Genomic DNA, 19,695 nt, shown 5'->3' on the forward strand with positions numbered 1-19,695 from the left:
CAGGAGTAGTTTCACTATTTAAAAATTAAGAAGCCCTGGAATTGGGACACCCACTTGAGATAAGTAAATCAAATGATTTTCCCCCTTGAAAATGAGGGTAAAGTCAGAAATAATGATAGCACTTATTCCAGCTGTCACACTAGCTAAATGTTTGTGAGGAGGCAGAGAGCTTGAGACAGCACTAAACACAGAGCTGATGCCCCCGTGACTCCGTGGATCTCTCAGGGAAATGAAATTTGTAAAATTCCTCTTCGGGAGCTGACGTAGTCTGATTCCCACGAGGCCAATTTTGTTACCTTCTGAGTACAAAACTTACTGTGACTTAAAGTAATGCAAATGATTTAAAGAATCCTTTTTTGGTCACACCCCCGTTTTCTGCTTTTATAGTTAGGACATCAGTCATTTATTTTTGACTTATAAACTACTTATTGCTAAAGAGTTTAGAAACATCCCTTAGTTCAGAGTTACCTGGAAAATAGTTTAATCTTTACTACATATGATATCATAATCTTTTGTCAAGGATGCTCTACTGTTAACAAAATGAGAGAGGTATGTCATAATCCTAAAAATAGCACATTCTAAAAATATCCTTGATTACTTTGGAAGTCATTTCAATCCAAAGGAAGGGGAGCAGCTGCCATCGTGTCTGCAGCTGCCATGGTCCCACAGCTAACGCAGAACTTCTGAAGACAGCTCATTTTGATATAATGTACCATCTGCAGTGTTTTCTGCATTATATATTAATATACAAAAGAAAATGGGTTGCTTTTGCCTTTAGGACCCCGGAGGTATCAGTCCTTTACTGGGTTTTGGCAGGGAAAATGGGGGGCCCTACTTTAGAATCTTCCCGGGCAGACACGTCTTTTGTTTCCAACCCTCCTGCCCCCTATGCTCTGAACCCAGCTGGTGGTGTTTTCCTGAGTGGGGTCTGCAGCCCTTTTATCAGAATCACTATGGGTGCTGGTTTAAATGTAGGTTTTCTGGCCCCATTCAACCTCCTGAATCAGAATCTCTGGGGGTGAGGCCTGGAAATCCCCAGTTTTTAACTAGTTCCTCAGGGAATTTTCATGTGTACTTAAGTTCAAGACTTCTGTCCTAAGTGACCGTAGTTTCCTTCTACCTTATTCACTTCTCGGTTAATTTTCGGACTGTAAATAAAGGTGTGATCAGACCTTCCATCCTTCCTGAAGCTTGACCGAAGTTTTCCATCCAGCTTTTATGTCGTCTGCAGGTGACTCGGTCAAGGAGTCTACTTGATACACAACCTGGTACAGGTTTCCTTCTTTTTTTTTTTTTAATTAATTAATTAATTAATTAATTTTTTTGGCTGTGTTGGGTCTTCGTTTCTGTGCGAGGGCTTTCTCTAGTTGCGGCGAGCGGGGGCCACTCTTCATCGCGGTGCGCGGGCCTCTCACTATCGCGGCCTCTCTTGTTGCGGAGCACAGGCTCCAGACGCGCAGGCTCAGTAGTTGTGGCTCACGGGCCTAGTTGCTCCGCGGCATGTGGGATCTTCCCAGACCAGGGCTTGAACCCGCGTCCCCTGCATTAGCAGGCAGATTCTCAACCACTGCGCCACCAGGGAAGCCCAGGTTTCCTTCTTGTGTGTTGTTTCTAGTACTTGATCTCCTGGACCAGGTTTGATGTTCTATCCTCTAATTACCCCCCACCCTGCCCCTGCTCTTAGCACAGTGTTTGGAACCTAACAAATACTGAAATGTTGCCTCACTTGACTGTCACATCAACACTGACCTTCCAGTGGCTCTCTCCTCAACATCTAGAACCTATCCAAGAGGAAGTAACTTCTGACTGTGAACATTTGACCCTCATGTTTTAAAGCATGACCCTCTGTCTTTAAGCATGTTCTTTAGAAGATTCGTAAAACTTTATCCACACTTTTTTAAAAAATTAATTTATTTATTTTTGGCTGCATTGGGTCTTCGTTGCTGTGCACGGGCTTTCTCTAATTGCGGCGATTGGGGGCTACTCTTCGTTGCGGTGCGCGGGCTTCTCATTGCTGTGGCTTCTCTTGTTGCGGAGCACGAGCTCTAGGCTCATGGGCTTCAGTAGTTGTGACACGTGGGCTTAGTTGCTCCATGGCATGTGCGATCTTCCCGGACCAGGGATTGAACCCGTGTCCCCTGCATCGGCAGGCGGATTCTCAACCACTGCGCCACCAGGGAAGCCCTATCCACACTTTCAAGAGCCTGGGAAGCACGGGTGACCTCTCCACCCCTTCATGTACCTGCACGCCTCTCCCCGCTCACCTCCTGTACTAGCGTCCTAAGGTATCCTCCCAGTTTCTCATTATCCCAAGTTTCTTTTAAGGGACCCTCATCACCATTCTGGCACTCCAGAGTGGTTTTTTTTTTTAATTACTAACACACTCTACTTTCTTTCTCTGAAGGGACAGGGTCCGATCTTCTAAACATTTAATATAAGTTGCTAAGACAAGGTTTTACCCATCTAACTATTCAGTAAATAGCAGTTCACTTACTTAAACTTGTCACCCATCCCTCCAGCTCGTTTCCAAACATGTGAGGGAAGAGACAGGGCTTGGATGCCAGGACCTGTGTGGAATTGTTGAAGGGCCTGCGACATCCCTCCTGGGGCGGCTCTTCCCCTGCAGGACCGAGGCTCTGCTGAGCAGCCCTGATTTATTACGCACATGGGAGCCACAGGGCACAATGCTGGACCAGGAAGGAAAACTGAAAAAGGCCAGAGAAAGCCAGTTTCACATCCCATCGTTCCTTCTTGGTAATTTTCCAGTGTTCGGTTGTGAAGAAAGGACCGTGTCAAAGGAGAGACATTCTTAGCTTGATTTTACTAATTAATAGGGACTGTCTTTTTAGTTTGTATAAGGAAGATTAGGGTGACCACAAACATGGTGCCATGTGAAATCCCATCAAGCCAAAGAGCCAAAGGGATGTTTTGTTTATTGGCAGAATCCTTTCTTGCAGAACTCAACGAAGTGTTTAGGATGGGAAAGGAGTGACTTCTTAAAAGTTTTAGAATGTCTTCAAAAAGGATGAGTCATCCTCTTGTTCCTTTGCCTCAATACAGGGGTGCCTCAAGTGTGAGGTGAACGGAAGTTGTTTCTCTCCTGCAGGGTGTGTCAGCATTTGGTACACAACCACAGCTTTCCGTTAGAGGGTTCAAACCCTGGCTTGTCATATAAAAATCCTGACAGGGTGTTAACACAAGCAGTTTCTGGTGTTATTGTGTTGTTTGAGTGATCATTTACCATTATACACTTCACTATAAACAGGTAAGCGTGTGTTGTGTACGTTAACTTCAGTTTATACCCTAGCAGGAGTTAGCCATCAATGGAAACATCTCTTCTGGAATCCATTCTCAAGACGTGGCTGTTGGGACTTCCCTGGTGGTCCGGGGTAGTGAATCCGCCTGCCAATGCAGGGGACGCGGCTTCAATCCCTGGTCCGGGAACTAGATCCCACATGCTGTGGGGCAATTAAGCCTGAGCGCCACAACTACTGAGCTCGCGCACCGCGTGCCGCAAACTACAGAGCCCACGCACCCTGGAGCCTGCATGCCACAACTAGAGAGAGAAAACCCGTACGCCACAACTAGAGAAAAGCCCGTGCACCGTAACCAGGGAGAAGCCCATGCGCTACAACGAAGAGCCCACGCTGCAACGAAAGGTCCCATATGCCTCAACGAAGACCCTGCGTGCTGCAACTAAGACGCTATGTGGCCAAAAAATAGATTAATTAATTAATTAATTAAATTTTTAAAAAGAGGTGGCTGTTTAGCACTATGAATATTGTTACGAAAATCTATGCCATAGGGCTGGGGTCCCCAACCCCCGGGCCGAGGAGGGGTACCGGTCCATGGCCTATTAGGAACCGGGCCGCACAGTGCGGCCAAAAAAAAAAAAAATGGAGGGAGGAGCTGGAGGGGCAGGGAAATAGAGAAGATGCCTGGTGAAGAAACTGCAAGTCCCAGAGAAAAGTCATTTCATTATCCATTGCTTGCTATGTAGCAAACTGCTCCAAAGTAGTGGCTTAAACAACAACCATGGACATTTCTCATAATTCTGTGGATCTGTTGGGCTCAGCTGGTGGTTCTTTGGTTCCATCAGGTATCAGCTGGTATAACTCATACAACTGCATTCAACTTGGAGTTCGACTGGGGCTGGAATGTCCAAGATGGCTTTACTCAATATCTGGGGAGGCTGGAATGGCTGGGGAGAGCCGGGCGTCTTTCTCCAGCTGAGGGGTCACGCTTCTTACACGGCAACTCATGGATCCAGAGAGAGAAAGACAGAACTGCTGGGCTTCTTACCATTTAAGCCTGGAACTGGTGCAGCCTCACTTCTACCACATTCTGGTGATCAGAGCAAGTCTCAAGGTCACCCAAGATTCACGGGGAAGCGAAGTAGGCTTCCCCTGTTGATGGGAGGACCAGTAAGTGCTTACAGGGATGGGAGCAGTTAGCTCAAAATCATCTCTGGAAACAGTTGACCACAGGCAACAAGAGTAAAGGAGGGCAGTCTGGATGGAGAACCTGGGTTCAGGTCAAGCACCACTCATGAAGGTTACCTGGCTTACTGGTACCTCAGTTTCCTCACCTGTAACGCAAAAACTTGGATGTGAAGGCTGTGTAGAGATAGTGTGCCTGGTGAGACCCTTGACTCTTCCATCATTGGAACCCACTCTCCACCCCCCAACCTCCCCCCCAAGAGTAATCCACGGGGTCTGCTCTTGCCCCCTTTTTCCTTCCCAATTGAAATTGGAGGGTCTTTTGAAAAAAACACCCACAAACCCCTATGAAACCTCTTTCATCCCACACAAAGAGGCTTAACATTTCTGAATCAAAAACCAAAAAAAAGAACTTTACTGGTGGCGCAGTGGTTAAGAATCCACCTACCAATGCAGGGGACACGGGTTCGAGCCCTGGTCCAAGAAGATCCCACATGCTGCGGAGCAACTAAGCCGGTGCATCACAACTACTGAGCCTGCGCTCTAGAGCCTGTGAGCCACAACTACTGAGCCCGTGTGCCACAACTACTGAAGCCCGTGCTCCTAGAGCCCGTGCTCCGCAACAAGAGAAGCCATCGCAATGAGAAGCCCGCGCACCGCAACGAAGAGTAGCCCCCGCTCGCCGCAACTAGAGGAAGCCCGCGCGCAGCAAGAGACCCAACGCAGCCAAATAAATAAATAAATAAATAAATTTTTAAAAAACCAGCCCCCTCCCCCCCCAAAAAATAGAGTGGGTATATGTATATGTATAACTGATTCACTTTGCTGTACACCTGAAACTAACACAACATTGTAAATCAACTATACTCCAATAAAAATTTTTTTAAAAGATTATGAAAACATTTATTCAAGTCAGAGTTTGATTTCTCGGTGTATTAAGGAGATGAATCAAGAGGAATGCTTCTTCTGGGCAGGTGTTTACCTGCAATCTAAGGAAACGTTCCAGAATATTATAACATATTTTTCTCAGTTTAAAGGTAATAAACGATATAAATCATTAAGAAAGAATTACATCACCCATATTATCACCACCCTGAAATAACCGATTAAGACTTTTGTGTCTTTCCCTTTATTTTGTTTTTTTCTGTGTATGTTTGTAGCAGACATTGCCTGTTTTGGGATCCGTCTCTTCCTCAGGGGCGCTGGTAAACCCTGACCAGTCTAAGAGGAAATTCATTCCTCCTGTAGATAACTGGTTTGAGAAGTGGGCATGTGACTTGGTGCTGCTTAATGGTATACAATGGGAATTTTGCCAGAGGACTTCTGGAAAGGATTCTCTCCTCCGATAAAGACGTAAACAAGGCAGGAACACAACACGTTCTGACTCTGGACACTGATGTGTGAGGAGGTAACTCCTGAAGCTTTTGGCGTGGAGGGGAGACTAGCCGACATGTTGATGGAGCCAGAGCCAGAAAGGTGAAATGATCTTGGTTCATAGATCATGTTCGAAAGCCACCTAATTAACCATTCCTGGAGCTGCCCTATCTCCAAATTTCATGTTCTATGAGATAATATATCCCCTTCATGTTTAAGCCACCCCTACTTATGATTTGCTGTTACTGGCATCCAAAAGCACCCTAAGTGCTACAATATATATAGCTGTATAAATATATTTTGTAAAGTTTATTCTTTCATCCAACAAATATTTAATGAGGATGTCCCAGGCTTGAGTCATTCTGCAGACACACTTTGGCTCTGCTTTTTTCCACTTAACATTTTCTCTAGTCATTAAAAATTATTTGTACGTGTAATTTTTAAATTGAAGCATAGTTGATGTACAATATTATATAAGTTACAGGTGTACAATATAGTGATTCACAATTTTTAAAGGTTCTACTCCATTTATAGTTATTATAGAATATTAGCTATATTCCCTGTTTATATGTCCTTATAGCTTATTTTGTACATAATATATATATCTTATATATACAAAATTTTTAAAAATTTATTTTATTGAAGCATAGTTGATTTACAATGTTGTGTTAATTTCTGCTGTACAGCAAGGTGATTCAGTTATACATATATATGTATATGTATATATTCTTTTTCATATTCTTTTCCATTATGGTTTATTACAGGATATTGAATACAGTTACCTGTGCTATACAGTAGGTCATTGATGTTTATCCATTTTATATATAAAAGCTTACATCTGCTGACCCCAACCTCCCACTACATCCCTCCCACATCCCCCTCCCCCTTGGCAACCACAAGTCTGTTCTCTATTATCTGTGAGTCTGTTTCTGTTTTGTAGATAAATGCATTTGTGTCATATTTTAGGTTTCACATATAAGTGATATCATATGGTATTTGTCTTTCTCTTTCTGACTTACTTCACTTAGTATGATAATCTCTAGGTCCATCCATGTTGCTGCAAGTGGCATTATTTCATTCTTTCTGATGGCTGAGTAGTTTTGCATTATTTATATGGACCACATCTTCTTTATCCATTCTTCTGTCAGTGGACACTTAGGTTGTTTCCATGTCTTGGCTATTGTAAATATTGCTGCTATGAACATAGGGATGCAGGTATCTTTTCGAATTACAGTTTTGTCCAGATATATGCCCAAGAGTGGGATTGCTGGATCATATGGCAACTCTATTTTTAGTTTTCTGAGGAACCTCCATACTGTTTTCTGTAGTGGTTGCACCAATTTACATTACCACCAACAGTGCGGGAGGGTTCCTTTTTCTTCACGCCCTCTCCAGCACTTATTATTTGTAGACTTTTAATGATGGCCATTCTGACTGGTGTGAGGTGGTACCTCATTGTAGTTTTGATTTGCATTTCTCTAATAATTAGCAACGATGAGCATCTTTTCATGCGTCTATTGGCGATCTGTATATCTTCTTTGGAGAAATGTCTATTTAGGTCTTCTCCGCATTTTTTCGACTGGGTTTTTTGGTTTTTTATTACTGAGTAGTATGAGCTGTTACATTTTGGAAATTAAGCCCTTATTGGTCGCATCATTTGCAATATTTTCTCCCAGTCCGTAGGTTGTCTTTTCATTTTGTTTACCATTGCTGTGCAAAAGCTTATGAGTTTGATTAGGTCCCATTTGTTTATTTTTGCTTTTATTTTTATTGCCTTGGGAGACTGACCTAAGAAAACATTGGTGTGATTTATGTCAAAGAATATTTTGCCTGTGTTCTCTTCTAGGAGTTTTATGGTGTCATGTCTTATATTTAAATCTTTAAGCCATTTTGAGTTTACTTTTGTGTATGGTGTGAGGGTTGTGTTCTAACTTCATTGATTTACATGCGGCTTTCCAGCTTTCCCAACACCACTTGCTGAAGAGAATGTCTTTTCTCCATCATGTATTCTTGCCTCCTTTGCCAAAGATTAATTGACTGTAGGTGTGTGAGTTTATTTCTGGGCTCTCTATTCTGTTCCATTGATCCCTATGTCTGTTTTTGTGCCAGTACCACGCTGTTTGATTACTGTAGCTTTGCAGTATTGTCTGAAATCTGGGAGGGTTTTGCCTCCTGCTTTGTTCTTTTTCCTCAGGATTGCTTTGGCAATTCTGGGTCTTTTATGGTTCCATATAGATTTTAGGATTATTTGTTTTAGTTCTGTTATGTATGTGTAATTTTAATGGCTACTTTTATTTAGTCCTTGCCCTGTTATCTGACACTTAGGTTGCTAAAGATTTTCATTATTAAAAGTAAAGACAGGGTGATATCACGGTACATAATTAGTCACATTTCTAATACTTTGGGGGATATATTCCTAAAAACAAAAAAAACAGAGAGAAAGATATAAATATTTTTAAGATGTCTGATGCATATTCCCAAATTGCTTTCTAGACAGTTTATGCCAATTTGTATGTCCCCATGCAGTGTTTGAGATTTGCTGCTGCATCTGAAGTCACTCTCATAATATACATTTTTCCCCAAATGTTTCTGGAAAAAATTATGATTTAAGTCTACAGGACACATTTGCCCAACAAGTCAATGGCATAAAAAAAAATGGAAAGGGAGACTGTTAACAAATGAAAGAGACTTAAAAGATATACTGCGTGGACCTCGTTAGGATCCTGATTCATACAGATGGTCTGTAAAAATATATTTTTGAGGGACTGAAATGTGGACAGGGTATTGGTGTTAAAGAGTTAGTGTTAATTTTGTTAGGTGTGATAACGACATAGTGGTTATACTGGGAAAAAAAAGTCCTTATCAGTTACAGATGCATCATTATTAATGGATGAAATGGCATGCTGTCTGGGATTTACTTTAAAAAATTCCAGCAAATAAAGGGGGTAGGGTGGGATAGGAGAAACATGATTGGCAAGATCTTGACAATTGCTGAAACTGGGAAATGAGGGCTTATTATAGTAGTCTCTCTACCTCTGTGTATATCTGAAAAATATAATGCAAAGCTTTTTGATTTTTCACCTTGACTAATTTTTTGAAAGAATATGTAGTTGACACTATACGCATAAAAGGGTGGGAGACGGCAGACCTATTCTTCTCTCTTCATGGTCTAAGTGAAGGGCTCTTTTGGGGTTGACTGGGACGCTGGCAGTGCCTAATTGCTTCATTCCTGGCCCCAAGGACACCAGGGAGCCTGGTTTGGTCCCAGGAGCACATTAAAACAGATCTGAGGGCTTCCCTGGTGGTGCAGTGGTTGAGAATCTGCCTGCCAATGCAGGGGATACAGGTTTGAGCCCTGGTCTGGGAAGATCCCACATGCCGCGGAGCAACTAGGCCCGTGAGCCACAATTGCTGAGCCTGCGCGTCTGGAGCCTGTGCTCCGCAACGAGAGAGGCCGCGATAGTGAGAGGCCCGCGCACCGCGATGAAGAGTGGTCCCCGCTCGCCGCAACTAGAGAAAGCCCTCGCACAGAAACGAAGACCCAACACAGCCATAAATAAATAAATAGACTTGCTCAATGCAGGGATGCCACAAACCTTCATTTAAAAAAAAAAAAAAAAAAAACAGATCTGAAATGGCCAAGGGAGCTCGGCCGAAGTAGACTGCCAGGTGAGCTCCCTTGGCCTCCAAACCAAACTCATGTGCCCTTGATCCCCAGTCAGCTAGCTCATCTGCTCCCAGACTCAGGGGCTGGACACAAATCAGATGACTTCAGGCTTGAAGCACAGGAAAGAAACTGTATATTGAAAAGCACCACCTGTGACAATCAGATTCATTTGTGTGCCTATGAAATACAAAGAGACCGAATGCATGGGGTGTAACAAGGTTTTAAAACCGATTTAATGGCATCACTAGTCGGGAGAGGCACACGTACATTCAGAAATGTAAGTGAAGACTGTAGGGTTTCAGCTTCTGATTCAGCCGATCCCCTGATTTGGGTACCAGATCTGGCAGCTACTGCAGTCTGGGTGTCTATGTAAAGCATGGAACTTAGATGCTTGGTTAATTTCCCTCTCTCAGTTCTACTTACAGTGTGTACACCTGACAGTGGTTTCACTCACTTAGCGTAGGCAGGTGGAAAGATCACAGGCCTGGGAGACAAGATAAATTCTAGGTTCTAACTCTGGCTTTACACCTGTATACCCGGGAGCGGGCCTGGGTATTAGGAGTCAGTGATACGTGGCAGAGGGCAGGCCTTTGATAATGCCTGTGTCCTTTTCCTCTACTAAGGAGGACCCTGAGGCTTATTATTCCCAGTCCAAGAGATCCATAATGCTCAGTATTATGGGACTCAAAAAAGTGGGAGACTTTCTATGAAAAAGCCTGCATTATTAGCTGACACACTGTTAAGCTCTGAGAGTAGTAAAAGCTATGGCAACACCTCTAACTGCAAATATTAGGAAGCTGTCTCCCGTTGCTTCTATGAATAACACCACCTGTGCCATCTTCTGTCATTTTTGCTGATTGGAAAGATGGTAGTGATCAAGCAAATAGTGTAAGTAATCAGAAGTCACAGGTTATCCTTTCTTTCATAAAATTGAATGTTTTAAAACCAAACAAACAAGATAGAATATAGAGATTTTAAATCCCTGGAACATGTTGCAAAATCACTAGAAGTCTCAGTCATTGGAAAAAAATCAGCTTATCAAGCTTGTCAGCTGGCTTCAGCAACACGCCTGTATGGATCTCAGTCATTCATCCCAAGTGAGGCTGCATTCGGGACCCTGAAGCCAGGATAGCACCACTGTGCCTTTACTTTGGCCCTTGACTCACTCTGCCTTGTTTTGTAGACAGCAGTTTATCTGTCCCAGCCCGGATGATGGGCTCCTGGAGGCCAAGGACCTTGTCCAGGCCATCATTGTGTGGCCCAGACACCTAGTGCTGCCCCTGACCTTAACAGATGCTCAATAAATAATTGTTCTTACCTTTGACTGAGAGCTACTCATTACTCCTGCTTCTCTGCTGTCCAGGAGGAAAATCATTAAGTTCCTTCTGGGATCAGAGGAACATTTTGTAAAAGAAAACATTTGCCCACTTGAGTCTTGTGTTACACAAGAAAGCTCTCTGATTGTTGGCAAATGCCTCCCCTCACTCCTCCGCATATACACCTGTTGTTACCTCTGGGCCTTCCCTTTTTTTAATATATTTTTTTAATTTAACAAATACAGCTCAAAAAATGAGCTGCCCTGTTGAATTGTTTTTTGTTGTTATTGTTGTTTTTTATTGGGGTATAGTTCCTTTACAATGTTGTGTTAGTTTCCGCTGCACAACAAAGTGAATCAGCTATACGTATACACATATCCCCTCCCTCTTGGACCTCCCTCCCACCCCACCCCCCATCCCACCCAACTAGGTCACTGCAGAGCACCCAGCTGAGCTCCCTGTGCTATATAGCAGGTTCCCACTAGCTATCTGTTTCACTCATGGTAGTGTTTATATGTCAATCTCAATCTCCATCCCCTCTTCTCCACCGTGTCCACATGTTCATTCTCTGTGTCTGTGTCTCTATTCCTGTCCTGCAAATAGGTTCATATGTACCATTTTCCTAGATTCCACATATATGCGTTAATATACGATATTTGTTTTTCTCTTTCTGACTTACGTCACTCTGTATGACAGACTCCAGGTCCATCCACGTCTCTACAAATGACCCAATTTCATTCCTTTTTATGGCTGAGTAATATTCCATTGTATATATGTACCACATCTTCTTTATCCATTCCTCTGTTGATGGACATTTAGGTTGCTTCCATGTCCTGACTACTGTACATAGTGCTGCAATGAACATTGGGGTGCATGTGTCTTTTTGAATTACGGTTTTCTCAGGGTATCTTGGGCCTTCCCTATTTTCAATAACTTTATCCTTTTTTTGGAATGTTGTTGGGTCAATAAATGGCTGCAGACAAACGTTTCTCCTTTTTCCTGTGTGTTGCCTCAGTTCTGTTTCAATGAAGAGAGCCGCAATACTCTGCTAGCCTTACAGCTTTGGGGCAAGGGCTCCAGCTTTCATTTTTATATCTTCTTAGTGCAGAAGCATTCACAAGCTTTACTGGTTTCAGGAATTCACTGAGCCAGAGGAGGTTCCCCCCGCAGCCCTAAGTAATCAGGAACTAATCACTCCACACCTTGGTCACTCCTCCATGTTCTTTAGACTGGGTAGAAGAAGACACTGCTCTCAGCTCAGTCCTTAAACTCACTAAGTTTTTCCTTAATTCTCCACTACTTCAACCGCCTCCTTGCAACTCAAGCTTGGGGATAAGAATTAAAGTTACTAACAAGAGAAAAGACAGCAAAGAGAGAATTTCCTCACATCATAATGAAGATATCTAATAAATGAAACCTACACTGCCAAGAGTCACTAAAGGCCTTTAATTTTCAGAACAAGAGTTCCCAGAGAAGAGATGATGGTCTGACTTTCTCTCTACCATTAAGGGCCAGGGCTGTAACTCCCAGTGGAATTATTCCCTGTCCCTCGCTCCTTCCTTACCTGATCGCCCATTCCACTCCACGCCATCCTGCTAAAAAGCAATCAGTATCTTCCTGCAGGCTCTTGGCTATACATTGTTAATTTCCTACCCTAGATAGACCCTTGTATGCTGAGAAAGCAAAATTGAATTTACTTGGAAAACTAAATGGTAACACAGTATGCACACCTAGGTGTTTGGGAAAGGTGGCCCGTTGGCTCCACATGAGGGAGCAGGAGGTCATAATCCCAGAAGCTCACAAATCGCGAGGTCTGATCTGACCACTTCCCAGGATGCACTGGGAGGCAGCCACGGGCTGAGCTGTGGCAGCAAAGGAAAGTGTTGGCTTGATGATAGCAGGGTGTTATCAGGAAAGAGGATAATGGGTGAATCCTAGAGATCCCAATGATGCGGCCCCGGTTAGGAAACTGAGCTTGATAATAAAGAAAAAATACAAACAAGGAGGTTTGACTTGAATAAAAAATCTGAACCCAGGGTGGCATGATGAGTACTTATTTTTCAGATGGTGTTTATCTTCACAAGGACTTTGATGCCCATCCCCTCAAACAAATCAGACTCCTCATGTTTACTGAATCATTTGCTTGGAAGAAATTCGTGTCCCTCACAGTGGGCTGAAGATTAGTACCCCTGAGTGAGAAATACTGAGTGTATTTTTTTTTCCGTTTCTCCTTTTTCTTAGTGATGTCCACTGTCCTACAATTGGTATTCTTACTAACATATCTGTGTGTAGGGGTAGAAAGGTCAAGAAAGTCAAAACTGTGAACAGTAAGAGACAAAGGCAAGAAAAAGTTTTTATATGTTATCAAACTATAACAACTAACACCTCAGTTACCACTCCCAAAGCATGAGAGTTTTGTTTAAAGATGGGAAAATCTTGAGCAAATTGTTAATTTCCATATATGCTGGCATGTGCTGTTTCTCTGCCTGAAACATCACCACCACCACGCACACACACACACACATATACACACGCACACACACGCACACACATGCACCCTCCTTGCCTTGCCTAACTCCTCTTTAGCTTTAGGTTCTCCCTGTTTAGTCTTCCTAGACCCCCAGTCTGAGGTGCGTTTCCCTCTTAATAGCTCCCATAAGACCCTGAACATCCTCCAGCACCACGCTTATCACAACACTTATCACAAAATATAGTAATCACTTCACTACATTAGAGCTCCAGGAAGGCAGGGACCAGATCTATCTTTTTCCACAGTTCTATTCCCCATTCCTGGAATGGCAGCCAATAAGTGTTTATAGAATAAGTGAATTCTGTAAGACTTTTCTTTGTATGAGCCTTTGTTTATCTCTCTGAACAATGTCTGTTAAGTATGGTTGTTCAGGTCATCTACTGTACGAGGACATCTAGCAGAATCGGGAGGGGAGGCTGAAATCCAGCCCACGTTCTCATCACCAAGCCACTGTCACTGGTGGTATCCACTCAGAGGAAGAGGTACCTTTTTCTGATTTGCACTGTGGCACCGTATGCGCTTTGAGCAGCCCAGCTCTGAACAACACTTAGTGTCTTCAAAAGCAAATCAGAATTCTCCCTCTCGTTCCTAGAAAGGCTAGGACAGAGTGCTTTTACGAAACTGTTTCTTCAGGTCCTTTGCCAGCCATCAAAGCCAAGACTGACCCCATTCACGGCAAAGGTCTCCCTCACTCTCCTCTGATTTTTGTCTCCTGCAGGGTTTGGGATGACGACTCCAGCCACAGTAGAAGGGAAAATCTTTCTGATCTTTTATGGCCTCCTCGGGTGCTCCAGCACTATCTTGTTCTTCAACCTCTTCCTGGAGCGCCTGATCACCGTCATCGCCTGCATCATGAAATCGTGCCGCCAGCGGCAGCTCCGGAGGCGGGGGGCCTTGCCCCAGCAGAGCCTGAAGAACCCGGGGAAGGGTGAGGTGGACCGCTCGGCTGGCTGGAAGCCCTCCGTGTACTATGTCATGCTGATCCTGTGCATGGCCTCCCTCCTCATCTCCTGCTGCGCGTCCGCCATGTACACCTCCGTGGAAGGATGGAGCTACTTCGACGCACTCTACTTCTGCTTTGTGGCTTTCAGCACCATTGGCTTTGGGGACCTCGTCAGCAGCCAGAACGCCCGGTATGCCAGCCAGGGCCTCTACCGCTTCGCCAACTTCGTCTTCATCCTCATGGGCGTCTGCTGCATCTATTCCTTGTTCAATGTCATCTCCATCCTCATTAAACAGTCCATGAACTGGATCCTGAGGAAGATGGATGGCGGGTGCTGCCAACAATGCCAAAGACGACTCTTGCAGTCCCGGAGGAACGTGGTGATGCCAGGCACTGTCCAGAACCGGTGCAACATCTCCATAGAAACGGATGGAGTCATAGAGAGTGACACGGATGGGCAGCGTCTCTCGGGTGAGATGATCTCCATGAAGGACTTCTTGGCGGCCAACAAGGTCTCACTAGCCATCCTCCAGAAGCAGCTGTCCGAAACAGCCAATGGCTGCCCCCACCAGACCAGCACTCTGTCGCTGGACAATGAATTCTCAGGGGGGGTAGGAGCCTTTGCAATAATGAACAACAGGCTGGCAGAGACCAGCGGGGACAGGTAGGGGCAAGGAGAGAATGGACAACGAGGGTACTGTCACCCAGCTCAGCTCTGTGCCCTGGCTGGGTTCATTCTGTTCCTTCTAGCCTGGAGCCCAGCTTGAGAAATCTCATCTTCTTGTCTCCAGCAAACAGCCACTTCCCAGGGCTGTGGGAACCTGCAGCCTCGATGCCTTTCTCCTTATCTTTATTCTTTAAGTCTAAATTCAGTCTTTTAAAAATGAACCACAAAAGCAGTCTAAGACATCACATTGTCTTCTTTACCCACCTTGCTCCAGGGTTTTAACTGCGTAAGAGAGGGAGGGCTTCCTTAAGCCTTGATTTCCTGCTGCTCTATTCTTCATTTGGAAATAAAAATCCTGAAGATCCTGATTTTACCCTGGAACTCTGAACAGCTGAATTCACTGCCTCTCTTAGTCCCTTCAACAAAGGGAGGGTGGGAACTGTTTGAGAATGTGACTGGGCTTTCTTTTTGCTGGGCTTCCTTCTGGGCAGATTCATCCATGGGGCCATGGCTAGGGAAAGCATCTGTTCCTCTTTATACCTGCCTCTCTATTTTTGTTTTTCCTTTCTTTTATTTTTAAGCTCTTAACGCTTGACTAAGGTGTCTGTGGAACCTCAGTGTGGTAAGAAAACAAAATTCAGCTTCAGGCCTTTAAACTGAGGCGTGGTGGTGGGAAGACTCACTCTTGTCACTAAGCTCTATTCTTAACACGTTACGCTCTGTTCTTAACACGTTACGCTCTGTTCTTAACACGTTAAGCTCTATTGAATGGACCCTTTGAATGGTCCCAGAGACCACTTCATTTTTACCAGGGCTTGGGGCCCATTGCAAAGATAATGGCTGACTATTTATTAGAATCGAAAGTTTAATAAATCCTCATTTTATTAACGAAGATTACATGATTGCTCATTAAGGACATTGGGGGGAGGGTGCCTAATTAAACAGGCACTTTTTGCACTCAGAGAAAAAGGAAATAGGAAGTTAATTTTAGGAATGTGAACATCATCTTGGATTCTTGGCTGGAGAAACATTCTAGACCAGATAATGAAACTTGGCTTCTCTTGTCTAATCCGTTTCAGTTCTGCCTTGTGGTATTGTAACAAGTCTAATTACATAACCTCCCATGTTGTTAAAGCTGTCCATGCTAGGAACAAGAGCTGTTGATCTTCTTCATCTACGCAGGAGAGAAGATTTGGGGGACTGAGAGCAGAGTTCATAAGAGATAGCTGCAGTTTTTATAAGATAAGAATGGTGTCCAAAAGGCACTTTCAGAAATGAGGAAGAAAGATGGGCGCCATAAAGAAGATAAAGCAGAAAAGCTCTGCCCAGTGAAACTGAACTGTTGAGCAGAAAGCATCAGGCTGGGAGGACCCTTAGAAACCATCCCATCCAACCCCCTTGTTTTTGACACAAGGAAACAGGCACGCAGGGATTGCTCCTTGTCTGAATGCTCAGGGCTGACGGGGTGCAGCTAGGAGAAGCGCCCAGGTCTCTGATGAAATCTGGGCTCTTCACCCATGCTCTACCCAGCCTCAGAACACCCCCAACAGCTTCCTCTCCAGGCTGAGTTGACTTTTCTTCCAGCTGGCAAACCCAGATATTTTCTTTATGGTACCAGGAGTGCCCTAGAGCCAAAGTGTGATAAGCAGCAGCGCTGGCCTTTGAACTTAGAGCTGTGAAGCTCCAAAGTCAGAGATCTTCAACCATTACCTTGTATCACTCTTACAGGGCAGCAGCCTGGAGCTACTGCAAAACCCTTGTTAGGAACTTCCGATCATAAACTGAGCTCCCTGGGGGCTCTGCCCTGCACGAGGCATTGTGGGGATGGGGAGAGGATCTGGGTCCCTGTCCCTAGGGGATTTCTTGATCTCCACATTCCTGGTACAGGGACTGGCACGAAGCAAGGCCTTGCTTCTCTAACCTGGGTCCCTAGCGATCTCGCAGGTGTACCAAGAGGCCAAGGAGCATCAGTATAAGCAAGCCTCATCTTCCTGGAGGGTCAGTTTTACTAAATGATTTTTGCAGAGAGATGTTATGTCAAAACACATCTATTTGAGTAGGTCCCAAAATTGGCATAAACTTTTAAGCTAAACATGAAAGACGTTTGTGATCTTATGATGAGCTTTCTAAGTCTTCTCAGAGTCTCAGAAAATGAGTTTGTTCTCCTCTAGGTTGGGGGTTCCCTGGTGGAAACACTTGAGAACCAGTGTAAGGAGAGAAAAGTGCAGTGCATTTAGGATGGATGGATAGATGGATGGGAGTAACATGCCAAAAAAATTACAAAACTAGGAAACTTTGTTTAGATAAACCTCTTTATACTTACCCTTAGGCATGAGTTGGTCAATAGGAGAATTTCTAGATAGTAATATCAAAGCTGGAGTTCAAAACCTGGAGCCCACAAATCCCCTAATATTGTTATGTATGCGTACATGAACGTGAGCGGAAACACACATGTGCAATTTCCTAGGTAACGAGCTTCATGGTTTTCGTCATGTTTCCAAAGGGGTCCTCACATCTTCACTAGAGTAAGAACATTTACTGCTATTTTCTCTTGTTACCTTTGTCCCCACTCAGCATGTCTCTAGCCTTCCTGACCAGTTCTCTCTATTCTGTTCTCTCTGAACTGTCACTGTGTGACCTTTTGGTTGGCCCAGGTTCTTCTGTTTAGGAACCCAGAGACTCCCCGGAGTGATAAAGGACCTATTGACTCAGCATCATGAGGTGGTCAGGCTTCATCCATGGCTGGGCTCACAGCTGGCCATCTTGAGCTCTCTGTGACGCTATAAATGTCAACTGGCCTTGAATGCAGGGACCTCAAAGCCAAGACCCAAGTGACCATCAAGTTTCTCAGGTGACCATCATCCCACACACTTGCACAAGTTTTGTTATATCTCCATCCTACCTGAAATAGTATCTTCTTGATATTTTAATCAGCTCAGTTTTAATTAGTTTTGTTTTAAAAAGAAACTTTGTCTCACTACCTAAACAGAAGACTCATATCACTTGCCATAAACAGAAAATGGAGTCATTGCAAAAATCAATAAAATGAAGATAAAACTACGTTATTAAATTCTAACAAGATCCCGTATCCTAGTAAAGGCTTTAATCCCGAGATCTTTTCTCTCTCGGTTAAAAACGGAGATTGGCAAATGTGGGGGGGGGAGTTGTTATAAAGACTCATTAGCACCAAACAGAGACTCTCTTCATGATGTAATGAAAGGACTGGAAGAGAATTGGGAAGGGAGTAACTTTCTCACCATATGATTCAGTGTTAATTCATTCCAAGCCTGAGGGCCCCTAAAATCATCTCATGTTCCACCCAAATCATTGGTGCACATCCCACCTTGGGGGGGCTACATAAAAGTAACAAAGTACAGCACAGTTTCTGAGGTCATGCCCACCACGTGGTAAAGAACAGTTCTTGGATTTGAACACCAGGCCCAGTAGTTCTAATGTGAGAGACAGTGGGCAGGTCTCTCAACCTCACTGTGTCCCATTCCCTCTGTACCTGTGATGTGGAAACAGTAGCAACACCAGATCAAATCAGGAGATGCTTAGGGCAGGGCTTTGTGGCCTCTGAGGAGCTGCAAATGCAGTGGGCGCTGGTGGTCCATGTGCTGTGGGGGTGGGGGTGGGGGGACGTTACATCCAACAGGGAAGGATTTTGTTCTCTTCTTGCACCTGCCACCCAGCACTTGCCACACTGCGCTTCATTAACTGTTCTCATTTATTAAATGGTGTCACTCTTGGTGATGGTTTTATACTAAACCAAAAGACCCCAATGCCTTTATTTCTGTTCCACTGGGTCCTTTTATTTTAGTATTAGCTGAGCCAATTGAATGATTTAACACAGTAGAATGCTCTGGGAAAGCTGTAATATCTTGGATATTGCTAGAATTTTATAGCTTTTAAGGCTTATCCATTCACAGTTGTAATATTTTGACTTTCATAATCACATTGCGAAGTAGGTAGGGTACTTATCTTCAAACTGCCTTTAATCTTTTCTGAAGTAAGAGAGAGAAAAAAAGAAGAATTTTTTTCACATAAAAATTAACTGGGGTTCAGATTGAAGTAGGTTAGAGAATAAGTAAGTTAAAATTATACAGACTGGGTTTGAAGTTTGGCTTTGTCACCTTCTGGCTATATGAACATGGGAAAATTACTTAATGTTTTAAAGCCTAGTTTCCTCATTGTTAATGTGGGAACGGTTGTATCCGCATTGCGGCATCACTGCACCAGGTAAATGAAGTGATCTGGGTCTAGGCTCTCATCATCAAGACTATCGTCCCTAAGCCCTTGGAAGTGAAGGATGATAAGTCACAGCATTTCAGAAGCCAAAGGAGAAACAAGACCAGCTTCTAGAAGAGCCCATTTTATTCCAAGATTTGGAAAGAAAGGAAGTTTCCTCCTTCCTATATGACATAATGTAATACATTCTTTTATGACCAAGTGCGATTTATCCCTAGGATGCAAGGATGGTTTAACATTCACAAAGCAATAAATGTGATACACCACCAATAGGCTGAAGATAAAAATCATAGAGTCATCTCAATAGATGTAGAAAAAGCATTTGACAAAATACAGCATCCTTTCATGATAAAAAAAACCTCTCAACAAATTGGGTATAGAAGGAATGTACCACAGCATAATAAAGGCCATAGATGACAAGCCCACAGCTAACATCATACTCAACAGTGAAAGGCTGAAATCTTTTAAGGTCAGGAACAAGACAAGGATGCCCACTCTCATCATTCCTATT

At 43.8% G+C, this 19,695-nt stretch overlaps 1 protein-coding gene across 1 annotated transcript in view; it reads left to right on the plus strand.

The window, feature by feature from the left end:
- KCNK13 (potassium two pore domain channel subfamily K member 13) overlaps nucleotides 1–14,937 on the plus strand; it is a 113,117-nt gene extending 98,180 nt beyond the window's left edge. Inside the window, exon 2 of the mRNA XM_061182808.1 lies at nucleotides 14,045–14,937. Within this exon, the coding sequence (XP_061038791.1) occupies nucleotides 14,045–14,937 (893 nt within the window). The remainder of the gene's footprint in view (nucleotides 1–14,044) is intronic.
- Nucleotides 14,938–19,695: the final 4,758 nt, after the last annotated feature.

The sequence above is a fragment of the Eubalaena glacialis genome, chromosome 2, assembly GCF_028564815.1.
Source record: "Eubalaena glacialis isolate mEubGla1 chromosome 2, mEubGla1.1.hap2.+ XY, whole genome shotgun sequence".
Lineage (NCBI taxonomy): Eukaryota > Metazoa > Chordata > Mammalia > Artiodactyla > Balaenidae > Eubalaena > Eubalaena glacialis.